The following is a 24298-nucleotide window of genomic DNA, read 5'->3' on the forward strand; positions in this document are numbered from 1 at the left end:
AAACCGTGTTTCATAGATTAACGACATGTGATCTGTAATAAAAGGAAGACAAATTTAATATGACCCTCGTGGTGGATAAAACAGAAGTGAAAGTCTGGAACACGAGATAAATAGGAAACTGAAACGACTGAAATATTTGTTTACATTTGTTGTTGAAATTAAATGTAGTCATGAAATCGAGCGATATATTCGAATTGGTTCGTCCACAATGTGTTTATCTGACGAAAAGCGTGGAAACGGTAAAGGCAAATGACATTACGGTATTAAGAAAAGTTTTAGAATCAATAAATATTGAAAAGACGACATTTCAAGAGCTTCAGGAATATTTATTATTTCCTTTAAGATTAATTTTGAGAACAAATAAAAGGTTCGTATCTTTTCGAATTTCTCGTATGTAAAGACTTTGTATTGTAATCTTATAATTTGGCGATTACTATAAAGAATATACTCGTGTAACTATAGCAGATAACTCACGATGAATTTATAAATACGGTTAATGTTACCTATGGTAGTGAACATGGCGGCTCCTCTCTGAAACAGTGGGGACGCACGTACTAACCTAACCTAACCTACGGTAATAAATGATCCTAGGTTCTGATGACTGAATAAGTCTTTGAAGCTCAAATTATCAGTAAACAAGACTTTCTCTCACTTTTCAAAAATTATAATACTTTTGGATAATTTGCTTTTATAATACATAAAGTGAGTACAATGAGTATGAAGTGAAAGTATACAGATCTTTATTGCATTTTTTTGTGATATGTATCGTTATATTCAAATCATAGAGAAAGACATAATTACATTAAACTAGCAGATAAGCCCGGCAAAAAGTAATAGTGTAATAAGATTGTAAATTGGGAAGATTAAGATTATTATATTACAGCCAATCTTACCCGTTTTCACAGAAGGCAAGAATTAGGTCCCCCTGTTTCCAGAATAATTATAAAATTTTTAGATGGGTCTAAAAATATGTTTGATTTTCCGCAAACATGCAAAAAACCACATCTGTGCCTGTAAATCTTGCACGTTGCTTTCTCTTAACACTTCCATTGTTAACATTTCCCTGCAGGGGAAGTGTTAACAATGGAAATGTTAAGAGAAAGTTAAGAGAGGTTGTTAACAACCTTCCAGTGGAAGTGTTGAGAGAGGTTGTTTACCTCTCCTCGTGGGGGGAATTTCGAAAAATCCCTTGTTAGTGTAAATTCTCGTGACATACCCTCTTAAAACGCAATAAAAAACACAAAAAAATCACATCTAAAATAGGATAATAGAAACAGAGTTCTTCACGGGAAGCCTTAATCCAGTCCCTCTCCCCCCGCAGGGGGAAATTTGGAAAAATCTTTTCTTAGTGTACGTTCTCATGACATACCCTAACTGTACCAAATTTCAACCTTTAACTTATCAACCCATCTTGATTATATATTTATATATATATATAGATGAGATATATTGTCAGATGGTTCCTGTATATTATTTTTTTCATAAGAGGGCAACAAAAAATTGTTTAATGGGAATTTATTGGTTTTGTTTTGTATGTTCTTCGTATTGATTGCCATTGCTTGCAAACTGGAGTAAGATTTGTTAATATCCTTAGTGTAAACATGACTGTGTAATGAGTAAACATTAGTGATTTCTGACTTGAATTTGAAAATTGTTTTATTGTACAGTCTGTTGCAAAAAAAAAAAAAAAAAAGATTATCTTAAAGCTAACATGCAATAGTAATTAAATTCTACATGTGAAATGGTAGTGAAAAAATAAAATGTTAATTACAATATCATAGTACAAGCATACTTTACTGAAAAACAGCTTCATCACAAATGTTGCATATTAGTAAGTTATAAAGCTATCTGACATTGATTAGTAACATTAATTGCTAGACTGAGTTTGCCATTGTCTGATTTGTAACACGATGAAACTGTTATTTCTTGATGTATCCTTGTACTGTGGTTGAATGAATTATTTATTTTTCTCCTCTACTATTTCATGTGTATTATTTGATTATTACTGCACACTGGCTTTAAGATGTATCAACTTTTTTTTATTACAAAACATATATTGTTAAATTATTTGTTTCTGTAACAGTTGTCAAATGTATATATATATATATATATATATAATCTTATTTGTAATAAGAAAATTCAGTAAATTCAAAATTATTGGTTACTAAGACATGTTAGTATAGTTGACAGAATTTTTTGGATAATTTGAATCTGCTTTTTAGAAACTTCAAACTTCAATAATAATACTTTAATTGTTTTCAACTAAAATGTGTAAAGTATAACAACAGATGCTAATAAAAATTATATAATTTTAGTTATAAAATATATTAATTTATTTTTATATATTTTCTAGATCAGATGTAATGATTCAAGCATTAGATTTGATGAAATATGTATTTGATAATACAATTATTACCACAAGGAGTATGTTTGTGGATGTTTTCATGCAACTTCTTATTTTAATAAGTTCTCCAAAGGAAAAAATAGTAGGTTGGTATATACTTTAGAGATTTCATTTTCAAATAAATGAATGAAATTTTAGTAAACTGATAAAGAAAATTTTTATTATTTTAGTTCTTGATGTTTGTGAGGAGTTGAAAGTATCAACATTAAAGTGTCTTCAGTCTTTAATTTCTCATATTTCTGTGCAGTGAGTAACTTATAGTTTATACTTAGGTGCATGCTGTTTGGTTTTAAAAATATTTTTATAGCTAATTATATTTATATTTGATATAATATTTCTCTGAAATATAATATGTTATAAAACTATTTTCTTAAATATTATTTTTGCTCTATGAATATGGTTTGGATTTTATTATAAACTTTAAATCATACTTAGCCTATTACATCATTTAATTTATTAGATTTGTGCAATTTTTATTATAATTTACTTTCTCATTTTGCCCATGTTAGCGAATTGTATAAAAAGTTTCCTATATTTCTCTAGGAATTGTAATTTTTTAGTATTTGCTGAAGTATTATTTATTCTGAATAAAATATATCTTATATATTTCATTTACAAATTTAAAATTTCAGAAATCTATTATATTATATTAACAAAGATAAATAATTACAACTTCAAATTCTTAATATAAATAATATGGTACAATAAATGCAATATTCCCATTTATTTCAATAGTAAATAAAATTTGGCAATGAGAATATAAATTTTAAATAAAGAATATACAGATAAAATTTATTTAACGTAAACAGGAAAAACATAATTTAAAAAATTCATTTTATTTCACTGATTCATTGACCGATCTCATTGTTAGAAATAATGGAAATTAATTTTTTTTTTAAGTAACAGCTTCCAAATTCAAAGAAATGAAATGTTTTTATACATAGTAAAAACTCAAATGTCAAATTTGAATTAATCCCCATTGTGTCCCAGGCTGGGTCCCCATTGTGTCCAGGAAAGAGGTCCAACAAATCCAGGACAGATTGCCTATGAAAAAAATCCTAGGAAGTTGCTCACTCCTCACCCTGAATATGATTCTGTGTTTCTTAGAGTTTAGGCTGATGCCCTTACCCATCTCAGCCATCCAGCAATTGGTTTTAGATTATCATGTAAATGAGTAGACACAAACACATGCCTATACTTTATAGTATAATTTATATAGATAGATTATATAAATTAATTTTATAAATTAAAAAATATAATTATTAATTTTTAGGATTATGGAACACATATATAAATATGAGTTTTATCTTCCCTTGAGTCATGCTATCTATATATCATTGCAAATGATTGAAAATGATTCCTCACGTGATATTAAAGTGAATGCTTTGGAAATCATTTTGAAGTCTGTCAGAACCAAAAGGTATGCTTTTTACAAGAAATTTTTGTAGCTTATTCTAATAAAAGATTAATTTTTGAAAATTTAATAGATATAGGTCAATTGCAGTCCTTAGCAGGCAATAAACTTGCTTCATTTCTGCCAGGAATTACTTCTTGTTTAACTAGAATGGTTACAAGTGATTTCCATCAGGGTCATGTAAATATGTTTAAAAGTTATATTTAAATATTTAAATGATAAATTATTACATTAAACATGCATACTTAATTTATTTTTTTCAGGTTGTTATTGTGGTAAGTTTGTTATTAATTTATTTTATAAATTAATATTATATGCTAATATATTAAGATAGTAATATTTTATGTTTCTTAAATAGAATATAATTAAAGTGTTACAAAAGATAATAACACTTACTTTGAGTGATAGAAATTTACAAAATTCTTCTGAAATTAAAGGTGAGTAAATTTATTTTATTTAATAAATAAATTTCAGGTTTTATAATTTTGTGGTTTTATAGAGGAATTAGTGAAAAATCAAAATATCCCAAATATTAAAAGAGATGAACACTGGATAAAGACAACAGCTGAGAATTTAAGTGTTTTAATTAAGCAGATAGTGAGTTTAGTTTGTCATTCTCATTGGAAAGTTCGGTTAGCATTGGCCGAATTTTCAGAAAGTCTTCTATTACAATGCACAAGGTAATTTAAAACTTTTATTAAAAAATAGTTAATGTAAGAATAATATACTGATTTAATGATATACAAAACCATTCAGTACTATGATTTCTTTTTTATATTATAGAATTTCATAATAAATAAATAAGAATTTAAGATAATTAGATATATATATTGTCTTGATACAAATAGTATATGTAATAGCAAATAATTTCTGTCATTAAGAAAATTTGAAAATTGTATTACAGTCTGCTTTAAATAATATGCCATTTTGCCTTTTAGTTGGTTTAATTTAAATATCAGAACTATATTACAAGGAACTTGAATCAAAATATGATTGATTATTCCTTGTAATATAGTTCTAAATAATTTTATTTCTAAACATAGGATTAAAAAAATATTTAATGTGTAAACAGTGTATATGTTTTATTTACCTGAAAAACTGTAAAATTTTATTAGTTTAGCAAGACGTGCGAGACATTAATATGTGTAACAAATTAAACTCTCATCAGTGAAAATTACTTTTAATCTAGACTATTATTATTATAAATAAATGTTGTTAATTGTTATTAAATAATAAAACAAATGCTAAAAATTTTTAGACAGATGATTGCTATTATTTCTCTGATGATCAAAGATGTTATAATAGAAAAAAACTTTGTGACAAAACAAAAAGAAAGAAGATATTACATTCATCAGATTGTTATATAGTATAAGAAGATGTAAATAAACATTTGGCAATATATAATTAAATGGAAAACAATTTTTGGAACTTGGTCTTCTAGAGTTTTTATCTATATTTTGAGATATTAAAGATTGACCATAGTTTTTATTCATGATTTCACTATATTTTAGAACATAACACCATTGGTGTAACAGTCATCTGTTATGCAAATATTTAATGTTTGATATTTTATTTTAGAACTGTTTTAAATTTTTCTTGATATTTAAAAGCATCATATTTGAATACTTTGTAAGATAGCATTGTTTAAAATTGCTTATGATTTTAAATCTTTAACCAAACTTAAAACTATGGCTTTGTTTAATGTAATAAATACCAGTTAAAGAGAACTAATTAGATTACTTTGATGAATTGATATTAAAATCATATTATCATTGGTGTGTTTATATTAGGTGTCAACTTACCTGAAACACTATAATTATGTATATTTAAATATATTTCTACAGCTCTCTACAGAATTGTATTTCTTCACTCCTTGAAATTTTGCTGATATTATCAGTCGATGACTATTCAAACGTATCTGATAAAAGTAATGCTATTTTGAAGGAGTTTGCCAAATATAATGTTAATAATAATCGTAATATACTTGATATATTAGAAGATGATTTACACAGTTTGGTTATAAAGTTACCAAGGATTGTAAAAACTCAAGGTAAGCATTTTTATAATTTTAAATAAATAAGTAATAAATTGTTATTATTTATCAGTATTATGATTTTTATTTAGATGAGAAACAAATATTGTCATCTTTAAATTTGCTTCTTGGTTATTTAAATATATTTGGTAAGCAGTTAAGCACTTTACATATAAATTCAGATAGACATGAAATAAATTGAAAATTTTCTAAAATAAAGTATTTTATAGGTTCTCAAATTGTCCACTTTCTCCATTCACTTCCTCATCAGAAACGAATTATTTTAGCTTTGTTACATATGGCAGAATTGGAAAATAGCAGTTTAATAGACGAAGTTGCAACTCAAAGTAAGCAAATAAATTTTAGAATTTTTAAATGATAATTTTTTTAAAAAAGGATTTAATTATTTTAATTCATTTACATCTAAACATTTGTATAAAATTATTAATTAAATCATAACTTTTTTCTTCAAAAGATTTTTTTATCTATTTTTTCCTCATAATGCCAATTTTAATTTTCTTACTTGTTCATAATAATTAAGCTCATACAAAGTTTTAAATAGGCTGTGTAATGAAATGTAAAAGTTGAAATTGTAGTTTTTAAATTGTTTACAGAATTAAAAGATTTTTTATGAACTTTAAAGAAACTGAGTTTTTTCAGTAAAAAACTTATAAAAATTTACAAGATAAAAATTAAATATGGAATTTGTTAAATATTGTTAATATGTTTCAATGACTACTTTTTCTCTAAACATCTTAACATTGTAATCACACTGTGCTACAAAATCATCTTGAAATGTAAGAATGAGACATTCCAAAATCATTAAAGCTTTTGAAATGTCTTTTTTATAGAATCCTTTACTGTATTAAAGTAAAATCACTCTTAAAAGCAACTTTATTTTAGTGTAATGCAGCAGTTCCCAACTTATTTTTATTGCAGAACTCTTTTCTCCTTACTAAAAATGTTGGAACCCTGACAGTTTTTAATGAATATAGATAAAACAGTTTTTCATTATCTTGTCAAACATTATACAGTATAACCTCTGAATAGAGTTTATTAACCTCATCATCAGGACTGAGAAGTTTGTCTGCTATTTGAAGATGCATGCCAGTGGCCATATTGTATTTTAACCCAGTCGTTATAAAGTGAAGAATATGATGGATTGCAAAAATATCAAATTTGTGTTAGGAATGTGAAAACACCAAAAAGTATATGTGGCATATATATATATATATATATATATATATATATATATATATAAATTATATTAATACAAAGTATTAAAACAGGCCAGAACAATTAAAACAATTATATTTTGTTGCCTTGTAATCCAGAGATTCTTGTTGAAATATCCAATACTGATTACTGAACTGTCGAATAATGCTGGGAAGAATACATTACAAATACAGTAGAGCATCGATTATCCAACCTCCGATTAACCGTCACATCGGTTAACCGACCGCGTTCTAGTTGGAAAATTCAAATGTCCGCTAGTGATGTGGCGCTACAATATTTGGCTATGTCTTGGCTACTTTAATATTATTTTTGCTAAATTTTTGCGTGTTTTAGCTGGCAACACTGGTTTGACCATGAAAGAGAGGCCAGTATTTAAACCATGCTTAATTTTTTATTTTGTCTTTATTTTGTGGAAAATAAAGAAATCATTTTTAACGATACAATAGCGATGATTATTATTTTAAAAAAATTTTGTTAAGCTTAACATCGATGAAAATTCAACGTGAAGTAGGGTTAATAGCGATATACTAATATACAAATTACATGGGATATACTAATATACTAATAATGTATTTTTTCATACTTTTCGGTTATCCGACCAACCCCAATCCCCAATTGAGTCGGATAATTGATGCTCTATTGTATATCAGTAGGACAGATTTTGGTGACTTTAATGGAAACAAGAAATGTTTTATCACTTGTTCAAATTCCACTCTAAACTATAGACAAACCTGATATACTAAGATGAATAATATTTTCTTATCAATGAAAGAAATGTTTTTTATTTATTCTCTGTCATTTCTAAAATTAATAAATATATAGTATCAATATTTTTGAAAGTACTGTATAGAAAAATTATTTTGATGCCAATACTAAATGAATTTATAATTTTAAAATATTCTAGTTATATTTTTTATAGGCATATCTTTAATATTAATTTATATTTTATATTTATTTTTCAGCATCTATTTTAGAAATGGATCACCTGCAGTGGCCTAAAAAAAATTTCAAATATTTCAGAAGTGATCAAATAACTGAAAAATTTTGTTGCATTTGCCATATTCTGGGAACAAATGGTAAATTACTGGATTAATTATGTAATGAATAAAGTAATTTAAAAATTTAATATTCACTTTTTTCTTTTTACATATATTTTGGTATAATTAATACTTAATAATATATATATCTATAATTTTTAGGAGATATCCCACTTCTTATAGATTGTCTTCTTGATAAAATGGAAACACCTGTTTATTGTAGGCAGTCAGTACTAATTTTAAATGAATTGCTTTTGGGAATTAAGTATAAAAAAGAAAAGATGAATGAAGTGAATGAGGCATCCCATCTAATTGAATATTTTAAGTATGAATATTATTATTATTATTATTATTATTATTATTAAATAATTGACTTAAATTAAATATTATCTATTCTATTTCAGAATGATAATGGAAACATATTTATCATCTGATTTATTTAATGTAAAAGTAACCAATTTTACAAACTCTGAAGAAGAAAATCTTTCTTTAGAAAAAATTAAAGCAAATATTCAACAGGTTTGGTTATTATTAGAAGGTATTTCCAATTTAGCAAAAGTAAGTACATTATTTTTAATGGTTAATGTGAGCCTGGGTATACAAAATGGCGGTGCTTCCGGTAACCTCGATGGCAAGTGTTTTTAGAAAAGAAATGTAGATGGCGCTGATAGTAATGATGCCTTCGTATGCAAATATCCATAAAAAAATTCCGTTCAGGAAACATGAGGAATAATGTGAATTTCGAATTTTGGTTACGATGTAGACGGATTATGCACGTTGTTAATTTTTTTAAGTGTGTCTGTGTTTTTTTAAAGTTTGTACAATTTACTCGAAGTCTAAAGTTATCGAGAAGAAAACTTTGTCAATGGTAATTAACATGTTAAATGTCATAAAAGTGTATTAAAGGTGTGTTAACATTGTGTAAGTGAGGTAAAAATTTTGTAAATGGTTTATATGTGGTTCAAATTTGCATTTAAAGTGTGTAAATGTGTTAAATGTGTTTAAAAGTGTGCAAATGTGAGTTAAATGTGTTTAAGCGTGGTTTAAATGTGTGTTTATAGTGTGCAAATGTGTGTTAAACGTGTTAAATTTGTCATAACCAAGGATATGTAATAGTGATTTCCAACCCGAAAGACAACGTGAATGACACATGGAAGGCTAGGTGGCCGTGGATCGCAGATGCCAACCTCTATGGAGACTCTGCCTATCATAGATGAAAAGGCAAGAGATGTGAATCGTAAGACTGCAGTTCTTAAGAGTAGTAAAATTCATGTGCAATACAGGCAAATTTTGTTCGAACCACTGATGTATAGAATCTCGTAATTCACTTCGTCTATGCATCGATTGAATTTATAGGTAGTATGATGACTTTTTTATTTTTTTGTTTCTGGTCCAAGAGTAGGAAAAGTAACCAAAAGCATGGGAAAAAGTAAGTGGCAAATTTACGTTGTAAAAATGTTTTAGTTTTAAAAAAGTTTAAACATAGGCACGTTTAGATTATTGTCGACGGTCACCATCTTGTTTGCACATGCAAATGTGGAAATAAGATGGCGATCGGATATACCCCATTTTGTATACCTAGGCTCACATTAACCTTTTTAATACACACACACACACTGACAAGAGCTAAAACATTAAAACACCTGTGCAATATGCAAATATTAAATCTGTTAAAGAAAAGGATAAGAGCAATTACTCTTAACTCTTTTTATATATTTTTACCAAAGTCAGGTATTTAATTATTAAAATTATATTAAAAATATATAAAATTTGATAAAACTTCAATAAAACCTTAGCTATCTTTTTTAGTTTAATTTTGCTTTCTCAACTCTTCATCTGAGGTTGAAATGTTAAAATGTTAAGATTTAATTGAGATTTTATCAAATTTTATATATTTTTAATCTAATTTTAATAATATGTAAATATGTTCACCCTCAGCAAAAGTATGGCATGTGTCAGTCAAGAAATAAATAAATAAACCCTGGGTCTGTTGTTTGATGTATATTCCAAATGTGGAAATTTTCTTCATGGATTGAATGCTGTTGTTGTTGTTTGAAATTTTTCTTTCAGAAATTAAAATATGACAAGGGCTTTTTTACAGTTTGTAAATATTTAATTTATAGTGGTAAGATGTATAAGAGAATCAAATGATAATTCTGATTCATTGGGCAATAATTTGGCTAATTAAATATATAAAGTAATTTAGACTAAATGTAAGCAATAAATAGCCATCTTGTATTAGATATATGATGAGAGTTAAAATAATTAACTTAGAAAAAATATTCTGGAAAGGAAGATTGACTCGGATATTGCATATATAACTGTATAATTATGTAAGAATAATAACAAATTTACATTAAGAAGAATAAGATTTTGTCAATACAATAAAAACATATTATTTTTTAAAATTATTATCATCATATTTACACAATGTTTTATTCTAAAATATTTATTTTTTTAATTTAGATTATGGGCAATGATTTTCAACAGTTTTTGATACAGAGCATCTATCCTTTACTGGAAAAAGCCGGAAGTGCATCATCCTCGGTGTCCACGTCGGCTACGTTAACTCTTTTCAGTATATCAAAAAGTTGTGGATACAAGTGAGCTTAGCTTTAAAAATAATTTTCTCTTCTAAATATTATATTAAAATAAATTGATAAATTTTAAATCTTACAGCAACTTATCGAGTCTTGTTACTCAGAATGCCGATTATTTATTAAATATGTTATCGTTGCATCTTAAACATTTTTCCGACTCGCAAAGTGCCATTACGGTACTGCAGGTCTCGTTACAATTATGTAACGAAGATATACTTCCACTTTTGGAAGATACTATTAATGAGGTAATAATTTATTCTTCTATGTTAAAAACAACTTTTTGAAGCAAAAACAATAAGATTATTTTTTTAAGGCATTAGATATTTTAGACGTTCATCATAGGAAGGCAGCATTATTGTTCGTTCAGTTATGTCATGTTTTAATTAAAACTATAAAAAAGTGGTATGCAGATTCACCATCACAGGTGTGATTTATTCTTAGTTATTTTACAAATTAAATGTAAATACTATATAATAAAATGGAAACTTATTAAGTATATTTTAATTTAAATAGGAAAGGACTGAAAATAATAATATACCAAAAAAAGAAACTGAAATATGGGAAACATTTCTTGATTATCATAAAAACAAGCAGATATCTGAGAATTTTGAATCATGTGAATTTAATGAAGATGTAACAAATGATGACGATATTATTGTAGAAAAAGAAGAGAAAAATCAAACGCCACTTCATATCAAGATTGTCATTCAGGTAAATATAACTTGATTCTTTTCAAGAATAATTATTTGTTGATGTTATTAGAAGCTTTAAAACTTTAAAAGAGATGCAAGATCTTATTCCTTTTTTTTATGATTCACAAAATATTTTAATAGGAACTTTCTTTAGTATTTCACAAGTAAATACCTTTATTCAATCAGTACCTTTAAATAGTCAGACTTGAGGTAAATTATTATTCTATATTTTCACCATAGGAAGAAAAACTTTTGTATTAATCATCATTTTGTCTCATTTTCATTTTTAATTCTTTGTTTCTGGTAAAAAGTGAATATTATGAAAATTTATCTTTTAGAATATAATTAATTATTGATATGATTAAAAGGAAATATTTCAAAGTTACATTCAAGTTTTAAGTTTCTTGGATTCTTTCCTTAATAGTCTACATGTTTTCAGTTTCAAAAAAAGAAAAAAACTGTTATTGTTTATATCAGTTTATTTTATAATTGAATTTAATTTTTATCTGCTCTACATTTTTATGTTTTTTAAACAATTCATTTTGCAAGGAGTGCAGAACAATGAGTGATGTCACTTTGGCACTTTGGAATGTTTTTATGGAAGTTTTGAAAAATTCTTGAGTCTCACTTGTAGAAATTTTACTTTGTTGGCAAAAAGTATTCATTATCCATTGGAAAAAGTCCAAATTTGTATAAATGCCTTACATATCTGTCAAGGCTGATTTTACCCTTAAAAATCATTTTTTCCATAAAATTCTTAATCCATGGTGCTGTACAACATTAATCATCATGAAAATCAGAAGGCAGAATATATATGTAATGCTTGTTATTTAAATGAAGAAATTTTGATATTCTGACCTATTCTAAATGTATTTTTCTGAACTGTTAGAATAATTACATATTAATATATTTTAATGTTTATTGCCTTAAATTTATTAGAAAAGTAATACACATTCCATGTTTTTGTTAATATTAATTAAATACAATTAGGAAATACTAAACTATATCAGATATTTATTACATTTATGTAAATAATGCAATGTATATCAATTATTTTTGAAAGTTTTAACCAAATATAATTATTTATAGTGAGTTTTATTATATGTGTGTTCCAAGAACCTATTAAAACATGTGTGTAAAAAGATGGAGTTGCCAATCAAATAAATGTAATTTTAGAAGATATTTATCGTTTTTTGAAGTTTATGGAATGTAAGAATTGATAATGATTGTTTTTAACATTTAAGATTTCTATAGTTGTTTTAAAAAACTATTTTAGACATATTATCTCTTCTCTTTTGCTCTCTTTCAAAACATTGTCATATGCTTTCTCCATTAAGCTCCTTTTCATGTTTGGATAGTCTTCAAAGATATGGCATGATTTGTGATGGTGAAAAACTCCTTTACTTTTAAAATTGGCGCTGTTTTTTATTGTCCTCGTCATTTAATTGCAAAATTAGTTTATTACATGTAGCTCAAGATTCAGTTAAATTTTCATTTCATCATCATTCAGGGTAGATGTTGATGCTGATGTAATTGTAACACTGAATTCTAAAAAACTTCTGAAGTGTTATTTTATTCTAATTTTTAAAGCTTATTTTCTTTTTAATGATCATTCTATTAACTATTTCAAGTTTACAAAGAAACAAATCCCAAAAAATCATGACAATTATTATTGGTTCATTTTTTTGTTGGTTTTTGTTTATTTAAAAAAAAAACAAATTTGTATTGGACTTAAACCCAGTCTGGAAAATGTTAAATGCATGTTGTTATAAAATAAAAATATTAATTTTGAATGTTTAGGTTCTTCAAAGATGTGTCTACCTGCTATCTTCCAAACAAGTACATGTAAAGTTAGTCTGTTTAGAAACAATATCAGATGCAGTCTTCATTTCCAGAAACTACGAAGGTACAGTACATTTTTACTATATATGAAATAAAATGTTTTATTTATACTGAAGTTAATTATTTTTTAGATAATCTGCTACCGGCTGTTCATAATCTATGGAGCAGTTTCGTACGTCGGTTCTCAGATGATAATTTAGTTGTATTTATAAAGGTTTGTATTTTATTAAATTTATTTATTTAATTTATTTTGAATTAAAATTGTTTCAATTTTAAGGCATTTGAAACTCTGTTAGTCATGGCAGAATGCTGTGGAAGTTTTATATATCAACGAACAATGAAAGATGTTTGGCCAAATTTGATTAAAATTTTAGAAAAGCAATGCAAAATCAGGTAGTTTTAAAAATTTAATATTATATTCTGAATTTTTACTCTGAAATTTATTGACTTAAATTACAGCATGGGAAAAGAAGACAATTCTCCATATACGTTCACAATTGGATACAAATTACAAAAGCTGCTGTTAACTGAACTAGGAAATCTATCATTAAAGGTAAAAATAACTAATACCACCAAAAAGCTTTCTATAATTTCTAAACATCACTCTCTTTTATAGCTGAATATTTTTGAGAAGGACTTGAGACTTGTGTTTGCTGCATTGCAACCATATCTTAGTTTTAAACAACCAAGAAGTTTGAGAGAGGTATGAAAAGTTTTTATTTTAAATATATAATCTGTTGTAAATCATAAGAAAAACTTTTTTAATATATTTTAGGCTACAATAAACACTTTCAAACTGCTTACAAAAGTTAATGCAGATGCTGTTTGGTTGTTTCTCAACAATTTATGTAGTCCTCAACCAGAACTTTCACCTTTGCATTCTTCATTTTGTCCAATACATTTTCCAGAACCCAAGAAAGAGTATAGTCAATCTGTCTATCAGTTGTTACAAGAAATTTCATGACAGAACTACATCTACCTCCAAGATGACATTAACAGCTTGTAAGAAAAAACTTGTAAATAATAAAAATTTGATTATAGTTTGTGTAACTATTAATTTTATTGCCAACTTTTTTAACAATTGTGCTTAACTATACAAAGCTAACACATTGTAGCATCGATCTGTTGTATATGAGATGCTATTTGTTTAATTTTAAATCTATACATAGGATCGTCTGCGATGGGATTGTTTTCAAGATAGACTGTGTTCAATTTTTTAAAATTCTTTAAAACTTCAACATCTTCCCACTTGTGTATTTGATTATTGTTAAACTGAAAATGAAATAAAATCATGATTAGTACATCACTCAAAATCTTTACAGATAGAAGTGGAACTGGTATATTTAAAAATTATAATCAATCTCTTAAACAATCAGCTTTCTCTATAGTTTTATTTACTGATAATAACATGTAACTACTAGATATGTTTCACCTTAAGTGTTTTACAAAGATGTCTATAATTCTGTTATCAGATTAGTAATGTCTTGAACAACAAAGCAAAATAATTGCTATTAGCAGCAATTTAAAATATATTTTCACATACAGAACAAACATTTTCAAATTAAATCAATATATTAATGAAAAAAATTTCCACCTTCAGTACTGTTTTAATTAAGAATTATGAACAGAAGATATGTTCTTCATAACGTCAAAGGAAAGTCAATTTACATCTAAAATTACATTTATTTCTGCAGACATAAAATAGTAGTGCAACTTTTCAAACACAACATATACAAATTTAGCATATTAAAGTTGGATAAAACAAGTTAGTTATTAATTTCTCATGAATTTCTTTTTGCATGTTTTAGAATATATGCTAGATGATAACATATTCAATGACACTAGAATTTCATTTCCATATCATTTTACTTTCTGTTTAATTCAAATTTTCAAAGTTATCAAAAAACTATTTTTTCTCTTAAGACTAATTTTTTAAATACAGTACATTTCTGATAACATTGTTTTCTATATGTTGTGTTCTTATTTTCATTATCTCATAATTATAAGATAGAAATATAAAAACCAAGTAGTGTATATATAAGAATAAATAGTTATTTAATCATAACTTGTTTATGAATTCTTGTTATTCTATTACTAAGTCAAATATAGCTTACTGGGATATATTAGTTACTTAATTTAATTTTAAATTAATATTTTTACCCAAAATTCTTCCAAGTCTGTTAGATGCTCGATATTTTCTATTCTTGAAATTCGGTTTGCTGCCATGTCCAATGTTTGTAGCTTTTTCTATAAGATAAATACATATAAGAAAACAATCATCATAAAGCAAATAATAAGTAATTTATTCTTTACTTACATTATTTTCTAAGCCCTCCAAGCACTCTATACCATTATGACTAAGATATAATTGCTCAAGATTGATAAGATTTTCAAGGCCCTCTAATTTCACTATTCTGTTAGACTGAAATGACAAATTTATCTTTTAACATTAAAGAATATGGAATAAAAATGTGTTAGCTTTTAAATAAATTTTGTGTTAAAATTATTTTGTTTTTACTACAGTTATTAAATCTCATTTCTAAAAACACAGAAAATATATATTTAGTTCTTGTTGTTACACAGCAGATCAATTCAGGAAATCATTTCTGAGAATTACAAAAAAGGAACTACTTAACTTACCCTATGTTTGTAAAAGTACCTGGACACTTAAATTTTATTTTTTTGAAAGGAATTATTATTAGAATTATATTACATTCAATGTAATTTATTTACAATCTTAGTATCTAGTAGGTTCATCCTTGATTTCCATAACTACATCAATCCTTCCATAAGAATGGAATCTACAAGTTTCCTGTAAAGTTGCTACTGGAGTTGCCTAGAAGGATGAGTTTTATGATCAAGATCTATTTGGCACTCCAATCTGTTCCAAAGGTCAAGATTATAACCAATTCAATCATTGTATTGTATGTATTTTTTAATGTCATTTTGTCAGTTTTAAGTTGTTAACCATCTGTCTCTAGTTGGATTATTAACAAAGGATTATTTTGTACTGACCCAAATTTATTTGTATGGTCAAAAATTTGATTTAATTAATAAATTTATCCTTGGAACTTTGCTACACATCAAGATTAGAATTTTGGGTTGGTCCATCCAACTTTGCAATTTTGTTTTCTTTGAACTAGACCAGTGGTTCCCAACCGGTGTTCCGTAAGCATCTCTCAAGTGTTCCGCAGATTTAGTTGCAAATCGGAAAGTGTACAATCGTATTCGAGCCGCCGAATATCAAAAAGTTAAAATAATAAAATTTTCATAAACTTAAATATATATATACGACTCATACTTATGGAGTGTACTACTGTTTCGAATAAGATAAAGGCAATGATAAAAACTGGATGAAATATGTAAAAAACATCAGGCACAAGTTTCCCATTAAAGTTATTTAGGTATATTTTTTCCTGTCTTAGAATTGGCGTTATTATTAACGCCAATTCTAATATGAGTAGAGATTTTGAATTATAACTGCTCAATTCTAATAAAATAACTGATGACAAGCTTATGTATTTCATATTAACTTAAGTAAATGTTCCGCTAAAGAAAATTGCTCACAAAAGTGTTCCACATCCTAGAAAAGGTTGGGAACCACTGAACTAGACCCACACATCTTACAGTAGTACAGAGCATGATCATGCTGGATCAGATACAGATCCATACCAAAATACTGTCATATTCTAAGGACCATAGAATTATCCAGAATGTCAATGTAGGAACCAGACATAATACCACAATCATTGGTCCAAGTTCTATCAAACAAACAATCCCAAACTATTGCAGAACTGCCACCAAACTTAACAGAGGGAAGAATAGTCTTCTGTTCTGGTAATTGACACATTAAAATACATCCATCATATCAAAAAATAGTGAAACATAATTCATCACTCTATAAAATCTTCTAGTCTTATAAATCCAAGAATGGCAAGAATAATACCACTAAGCTTTTTGGACATTAGATGATTGAAATCTGGCTTGTGTGCAGCTATACTACCATGAAAACCTGTAGAATGTAATTCAATTTCTCTGTAGAGTGTTCTTGCACTTACAGATGTTCCTGTAGCACTTTTCACGCCAGCCAAGTGTTCTGGTGCAGATGATGTGTATAATTTAATAATATCAGGTTTCTTCGGGCTCAGTCAGTAAATTTGCAAGGTGTTCTGATGAGTAGTTTTGCTACAGTAGCACTATTATCTTCAAATCATATTATGTACTTTTGACTATAATATTCAGACATCTTTCAATGTTCCACATGAAAAGATTATTAATGTGACATCCAACATTCCACATTTAAATGCCCTCTGTTCTTTTCTAGTCACTCTGAATGCACAGATGCTTATCTAGCAGGACAAGTCATTAATCAAGATGCCTGAAATTACACTTATGAACTGTTGAAAATTGCCAACTAATTATGTATCAGTCAGGCATCTTGGCATTGTCAACATAGTGTATATTTCAATACAGAACACACTAGAAAGTCCTACATTTATCTAAATATTTGAAAAATCATTATAAGAAATAGAATGAATCATTTGAGAATATGCATTACATAACATTTAAGACAATTAATGATTCTTTTTATTATACAGTAGTCTTGCAAATTCAACTTAATGTGGACTGAGAATGTGATGAGTTATGAAAAATGACAAGTTTTATGGCATACCAACATTACAAAAACTGCTATTTACACTAGCAAAGTATTATATGTGCAAATTCATACACAGTACATACTAACTACCAATAGTGACTATGTTATTTATAGTTAAATTTTAATTTAAAAAAAATATATTAGCTATTCAGTGGATACTTTTAAGTTAGTGACATTCATGTCAAGGCATTTTACAGTGGCACTTTGGAAAAAGGGTTATATTCTTTCATACTGTAAAGAAAAAATTTTAAAAAATCCAGAACAAAATATATTTTTTAAGACATATTGTAAAAAATACAAAATAATAAAGACTTAAACAAATAAAAATATTCTTGTAGTCTTCCTTGCCGTGCTTTTCACAATCACAGGAAATTTGATCCACATTGTCAGAGACAATCTTTTCTTATAGGCTACTTCCCCTGCCTATGTTTAAAAGTTTGGAAAAAGTTCCATGACTTTGGATATTTTCTATAAAATTTCCACATTGTAAAGAAAGAACTAAAAAATTCAGAACAAAATATATTTTTTTAAGACACTGAAGTATCCTATAGACAACTTGCATGAACATCATCTTGTGACCAAATTGTCATTGCTCTGCCTCCTGTGCCACAGTTGTGCTGTGTTGTTCATGGAGCCTCTTTCCACTCAGAGAGCACTAAGAGGGATCAGAATGACAGAACATATGTTGAATAGGGCTGGATTTAATGAAGATTTTACTCATTGTTAACACTTAAAATTTTTTATAAAATTCATCTCTAACTTCAAATTGAGCCATTTACCATTTTATAACAACTAAAACTATCAAAAGTTTTTTTATAACAAAATCTCATAAATAATGGTCCCACATACAAATTTATTTATGTTTAATAATATAATTAAATTTTTAATTAAGATCTTATAATAGCCGGGAAAGTTATGCAACTCATTGCTGGATTTTTTTAATAGGTTATTTGACAACTCTTACTAATCAAGATGCCAACTGGTACAGAAGCAAAATTTTAATGTATAGTGGAGTTGATTTGAACAAATATGACTAATTCAGTCTTAGAGAATCATAGTTCATGGCCAAAGATAGAATATGGTGATACCTTGTCTTAATAATTCAAATTTTAACTCTTAACTACACAAAAACATATATTCACTTAAAGTTCAATTCTGTAGCAAGTAGTTGGGTTGATACAAAGATTTTAGGGTTATTCAGAACAGTTTTCCCAGCAAAAGAAATTTAATTACATTAAAACAAACTATGACATGTGATCATTATATTGTATTGTCGTACTGACTAAAAATGTACATTTTAAGATAGTTTCACATAGTTGACCATTGCATAGCATCACTTGTATGGTAATTTTTTTTTGAAATTGTCAAATTTGTTTTATTCTGTTTTAAAATTTACTTTCATTGCTTCTCTTCATTAGGTGAATCACTCAAAGTTTGGTTAGTCATGTATCAAGTGAGATCAAAAGGGAACAGAAATATCACAAATATGGCACTGGGCAAAACACACATGTGCAACATGTACAGTACAGTACATCTGGGACTCCAATATGTCACATGCAAGTTGTATATAAGAAATGGTCGACTCTGCTAATGTCGATCATATTTCCTGTGATTGTGAAAAGAATGACAAGGAAGACTACAAGAATGTTTTTATTCATATGAGTTTTTATTATTTTGTACTTTTTTACATTATGTCTTAAAAGTTATATTCTTTGTTAACATGTGGAACTGATGCTATTATCAAGTTGCCAGTGAATAATGATAATTTACTTGACCCTAATGTTAAGCTACAGAGGTAGCGATTAGATTATTTTTAATGACACGACAAGTTTTATGGAATGTTGAGTTATCGGAAGAGTCATGTTTCCAGTACTCTACTGTATCTAGTGAATTATAACATTATATCATATGTCTGAATATAAAATTATTTGACATTACCAACTTGTTAAACAATTTTTATCTATAATGTCATTAGAAAAGATTAAGTGTTTTATAATCCTGTTAAAATATTCTATCTACTCTGGAAGTGCATTATAGAATTAACAGTAATAACAGTAATTACATTCACTAAATAGGAAGGGAGGATAGAAAATACAGAAAATATTTTACTTGCTTCTTGAATATTTTTATGAGAATTTGCTAATAAATTATTAATGTCTTGTCTTTAATATTTTACTTATTTGTTAGACAAACTAAATTGTAAAAATCAAAATTATTCAATATTAATCAACAAAATATTTGAAAATAATGTTTATTAAAAACATTGAGTGCAGTTCATTTCACCTTTAAGCACTGAAAACAAAACTATAGAGTCAAACTAAGGATTCAAATAATAATGCAAGTTAAGAATATCTTTATTAACAAAAAGAACATGTTTTTCAATAGAAAAAAATACAGTAATGTGAAAAAGTAATGTATTACAATTATAACAATTGCAGACCTTTCAATGGCATAAGAAAAAAAAATGTATTAAGTACTATCCAGTTTCAAGAAAACATTCTTTGCTACATATCTCACAAATTATATTTTTAAATGAATTTTTTAACTTTCCAGTTCACTTATCTATGGAAAATTTTCAAATATTTGTGAGATATGAGACATTTTATTTCAAATATTTCTACAAAAAACATAAATAGAGGACATGTAAAACAAGAATAAGCTGCACATATTTTGTAGAAGCCACAACTTATTTGAAAAAAATAAAATGATAACTTTATTTTTTTCAAATAATATTGGCCATACAATACTGAAGAGTCATTTTCTTCAACAACGTGAAAGAATACATAACTTTTCAAATAATTTTATAGAAATAGTTTTTTAGTTATATTTGCCTTAGAATTACCCAAATTTAATCCAGTTCTTATATTCATAATTTGGTTATCTAGAAAAAGTTTCTATTTTAGACAGTGGCGTAGCGTGGGTGTCAGCCGCCTGGGGCAGAGGAAAATTTCGCCGCCCCCTTATTTAGGTATTTTTACAAGATATTATTATTTATTGTGAAATTTTGCCACCCCCTATAAGTGCCGCCCGGGGCGGACTGCCCCTGCCGCCCCCACTACGCTATTCCACTGATTTTAGATTACACTATACAGAAGTCAATTATTTCTCTTTTTCTAAGCATTATAATTATTCTTACCTGAATACTGATTAATTCCAGTTGAACAAGTGAACCTAGATTTTGTAATTTTGTTATTTTGTTCTTTCCCAAAAATAAACTTTTCAGATTGTCTAAACCTTCTAAATTTTCAATTACCTGTTCAAAACAATTTCTCAATTAGAATCTTAACTTATGAAATCGAATTCTTATTTTCTACTAAAATCATTACCCGTATTTTGTTAGATCCCAATTCTAGCATTTCTAGATTGGATAAATGATTGATATTTTCAATCTTTGTGATTTTATTGTTGACCAGAAACAGTTTCTTTAGCTTTGTAAGGTTGTCCAGATTTTCTATTTTACGTAGACGATTAAAGGAAATGTCCAATACTCTGTAAAGAAAAGTGAAAAAGAACTTTTAGTATATTTTTTAAAATATTTTCTAAACAACAATATATAAATTATAACTTACTCTAGATTTACAAGGGAATCCAGATTTTCCAGTTTAGTAATTTGATTGTCATATAATTCCAATTCTTTCAAAGTTACTAAATTATCCAAATTTTTAATTTCAGTGATGAAATTGTTTCGTAATTCCAAAACCTGCATAAAATAAATCAATGAAATAACAAAAATGGATAAATCTTTTTAAGAAATAAAAACAATAATATACCTCAACACATTGCAGTGTATCTCCAAAGTATTTAAGATCTTTTATTCGATGGTGATTCATATGAACTTCCTGAAAACCATTAAGACTTTTAATCCTAAAGTATATAATTCTGTATTATTATTCTATTGTTATTATAATTTTTTTCTTATTAATTTAATTTTTATAGTATTTAAAATATAAATATGAAACCAAATTTAAAAAATTGCTAATCTTATTAATATAAGAGAAATTTTGTTTGTGGCAGCACTATATCTGTGTGAAGCCTTTGTAGACATATTTATAATGATGAATGATGCTTTTAGCCCACAACTTTAATTTAGATAGAGGTAGATAGCCTAATAAATAGGATTTAACAATTTGGAGGGCTTATCACACCAAGGCCAACAGAAAAAAAACCAGATCTTTTACAGAAAAGTTAGTCTTTAATAATCACCTCCAAATTTAGGTAAGGATGCATTTCAGGTACAAGGACCCCTCATCAGCTTACAAACACATAGTACCAACATAATACCAATGTTGCTTTATTTCTCTAAAAATGGTACTATTTTATGAACATGTGTGAAGTTTCATGTAGATCTGTCAACTCATTCGTATATTTACAGCTGTTCAAAGTTGACATGTCACTGTATTTTTTTACAATGGAAAAAATTGAATATCATGCAATGATAAAATTCTTATTTTTGGAAGGGGTAGCACCAAAACAAATTCATGAATGATTGTTAAAAGTGTATAAGGACTCTTCACCTTCAAATAGAACAGTAGAAAGATGGGTTGCTGAATTTAAATGTGGTCATACAAGTCTTGAAGACAATCCACGTGAAGGACATCCGAAAAGTGCATCAACACCAGAAATTGTAGCAAAAATACAGCATATGGTTTTGGAAGATTATCGTTTAACCAAGAGAGATTTAGTAGAAGCCCTAGGGATCTCATTAGGGTATGAACAATATTTTGGCTGAAGTTTTGGGTTACAGAAAGCTGTGTGCACGATGAGTGCTGCATTCGCTAACAATGGAACAAAAACACATTCGAATGCGACTTTCTCAGCAACATTTGGAGCATTTTAGAAAGGATTAAAAGGATTTTGTGCTTCGTTTCATCACTATGGATGAGACTTGGGTCTACCACCATAATCTGAATCAAAACAACAGGCTAAGGAGTGGTGTGAATCCAGTACTTCAGCTCCGAAGCAAGTTAGGGTCCAGAAATCAGCCAAGAAGATGTTAGCATCAGTTTTTTGGGATGCAAAAGAAATTTTGTTCATGGATTACCTCCAAATTGGTAAAACAATAAACTCAGATTATTATTGTAATCTTTTGAACCAGCTAGGTGTAAAAATTCATGAGAAAAGATCTAGTTTACAGAAGAAAAAAAATCATTTTTCATCAAGACAATGGTCCCTCTCACACAGCTCAAAAAACCATCGTGAAAATCAGCAAATTAAAGTATGAATTGTTGCAACATCCACCCTATTCGCCAGATTTAGCTCCTTCTGACTTCAGGCTGTTCTCACATCTCAAAAAATTCATGTGCGGGAAATGATTTTCATCAAACGAAGAGGTAATAGCAGCCGTGGAAGCATATTTTGACAGTCTTCCAAATTCTCACTTCAGGGATGGAATCCATAAATTAGAAGATCACTGGAACAAGTGTATTGAAGTTCAGGGAGATTATATTGAATAATAAAACGTATTTCAAACCATAAAATTGTGTTTTTCTTATCGAACGACAAAACTTATTGAACAACTTGGTAAGTAAATACATTTATTAAGGATAAGGAATATGAATATTTACAAAGGCCTGTGAATCATTTTGTTTGACCTTAACACATGCAACTTACATTATACAAACTGTGCATATTTTATCATGAGGTGTATACAAACATACTGTATATACACACACTTGTATAAATTTAAATATATGTATTTACATACATAATATATAATAATATATATTTTATGCAAATAAATTTTTTTTAAAAGAGAGAAAAAATAAGATGTTTTCACATACATACAGGATTCCTACACAAATTTCTGTTTTAAATTCTATGACTTTCCCTGACCAACATTGTACAAATTCCCTGACCCTCGCATCCCTTACAATATGGCACATTAACAAAATAAAACAGCATTTGACTTACAGTGCACATGTGCTATTGCTTCTCTAACTTTTTAATTATTTATTTTTTTCTAATTAACAGATATATATTTTATAATTGCTGAATTATTAAAACTAAAAATAAAATGTTTTATTAAATTAAAGTAATTAATTCTGTTGTTAATATAACCATACATCTACATGGCTTTGAAAAAAAAAAAAAAAAGCAATTGTTTAATAATAATTCATTAACAAATCTTGTATAACCTATGTACAAAGTATATATTTATTAAATTTCTCTCTTAATAAGTTTCCTGAACTTTATAAAATATTAATAAACTGGAAAAAAAAATCACAAATTGTTTGTTATGCAATCAAAAGTGTTAAAGTGAAAAATGATAAATAATTCCATTTAAATTAAAATTATTTATCACTTTTTTATTTTGTCAATTTTTGTGAAAATTTTGAGTCCTGAAAATATTCTCCACCTCTTTTCACAAGTTGTATTGTACCACAT

The 24298-nt window shown here is 27.2% G+C and overlaps 3 protein-coding genes across 3 annotated transcripts in view; 2 read left to right on the forward strand and 1 right to left on the reverse strand.

Annotated features, from left to right (window-relative positions):
• LOC136982158 (TELO2-interacting protein 1 homolog) lies at nt 1-4093 on the forward strand. The gene is made up of 6 exons (XM_067278581.1): nt 1-367; nt 2354-2490; nt 2575-2650; nt 3678-3824; nt 3892-3998; nt 4082-4093. Exons 1-5 carry the CDS (start codon nt 171-173, stop codon nt 3923-3925), a joined length of 591 nt encoding a protein of 196 aa, XP_067134682.1. The 5' UTR covers nt 1-170; the 3' UTR covers nt 3926-3998; nt 4082-4093.
• Tti1 (Telo2 interacting protein 1) lies at nt 3969-14297 on the forward strand. Its single transcript, XM_067278576.1, has 20 exons — nt 3969-3998; nt 4082-4093; nt 4177-4255; nt 4318-4498; nt 5663-5868; nt 5943-5999; nt 6081-6197; nt 8049-8162; nt 8286-8448; nt 8528-8681; nt 10590-10726; nt 10803-10968; nt 11037-11147; nt 11237-11434; nt 13216-13321; nt 13389-13471; nt 13535-13650; nt 13717-13810; nt 13874-13960; nt 14033-14297. The coding sequence occupies exons 1-20, from the start codon at nt 3969-3971 to the stop codon at nt 14219-14221; spliced, it is 2400 nt and encodes a 799-aa protein (XP_067134677.1). The 3' UTR covers nt 14222-14297.
• The window catches only part of LOC136982156 (protein phosphatase 1 regulatory subunit 7-like), a 23082-nt gene continuing 12435 nt past the window's right edge, over nt 13652-24298 (reverse strand). Inside the window, exons 4-10 of the mRNA XM_067278580.1 lie at nt 21685-21753; nt 21484-21614; nt 21241-21403; nt 21051-21167; nt 15575-15679; nt 15418-15504; nt 13652-14529 (exon numbers count right to left, since the gene is read on the reverse strand). Coding sequence (XP_067134681.1) covers nt 14359-14529; nt 15418-15504; nt 15575-15679; nt 21051-21167; nt 21241-21403; nt 21484-21614; nt 21685-21753 — 843 coding nt within the window. The 3' untranslated portion in view covers nt 13652-14358. The remainder of the gene's footprint in view (nt 14530-15417; nt 15505-15574; nt 15680-21050; nt 21168-21240; nt 21404-21483; nt 21615-21684; nt 21754-24298) is intronic.

The sequence above is a fragment of the Centruroides vittatus genome, unplaced genomic scaffold (assembly GCF_030686945.1).
Source record: "Centruroides vittatus isolate TY-2023 unplaced genomic scaffold, ASM3068694v2 contig_815, whole genome shotgun sequence".
In the NCBI taxonomy this organism is placed as follows: domain Eukaryota; kingdom Metazoa; phylum Arthropoda; class Arachnida; order Scorpiones; family Buthidae; genus Centruroides; species Centruroides vittatus.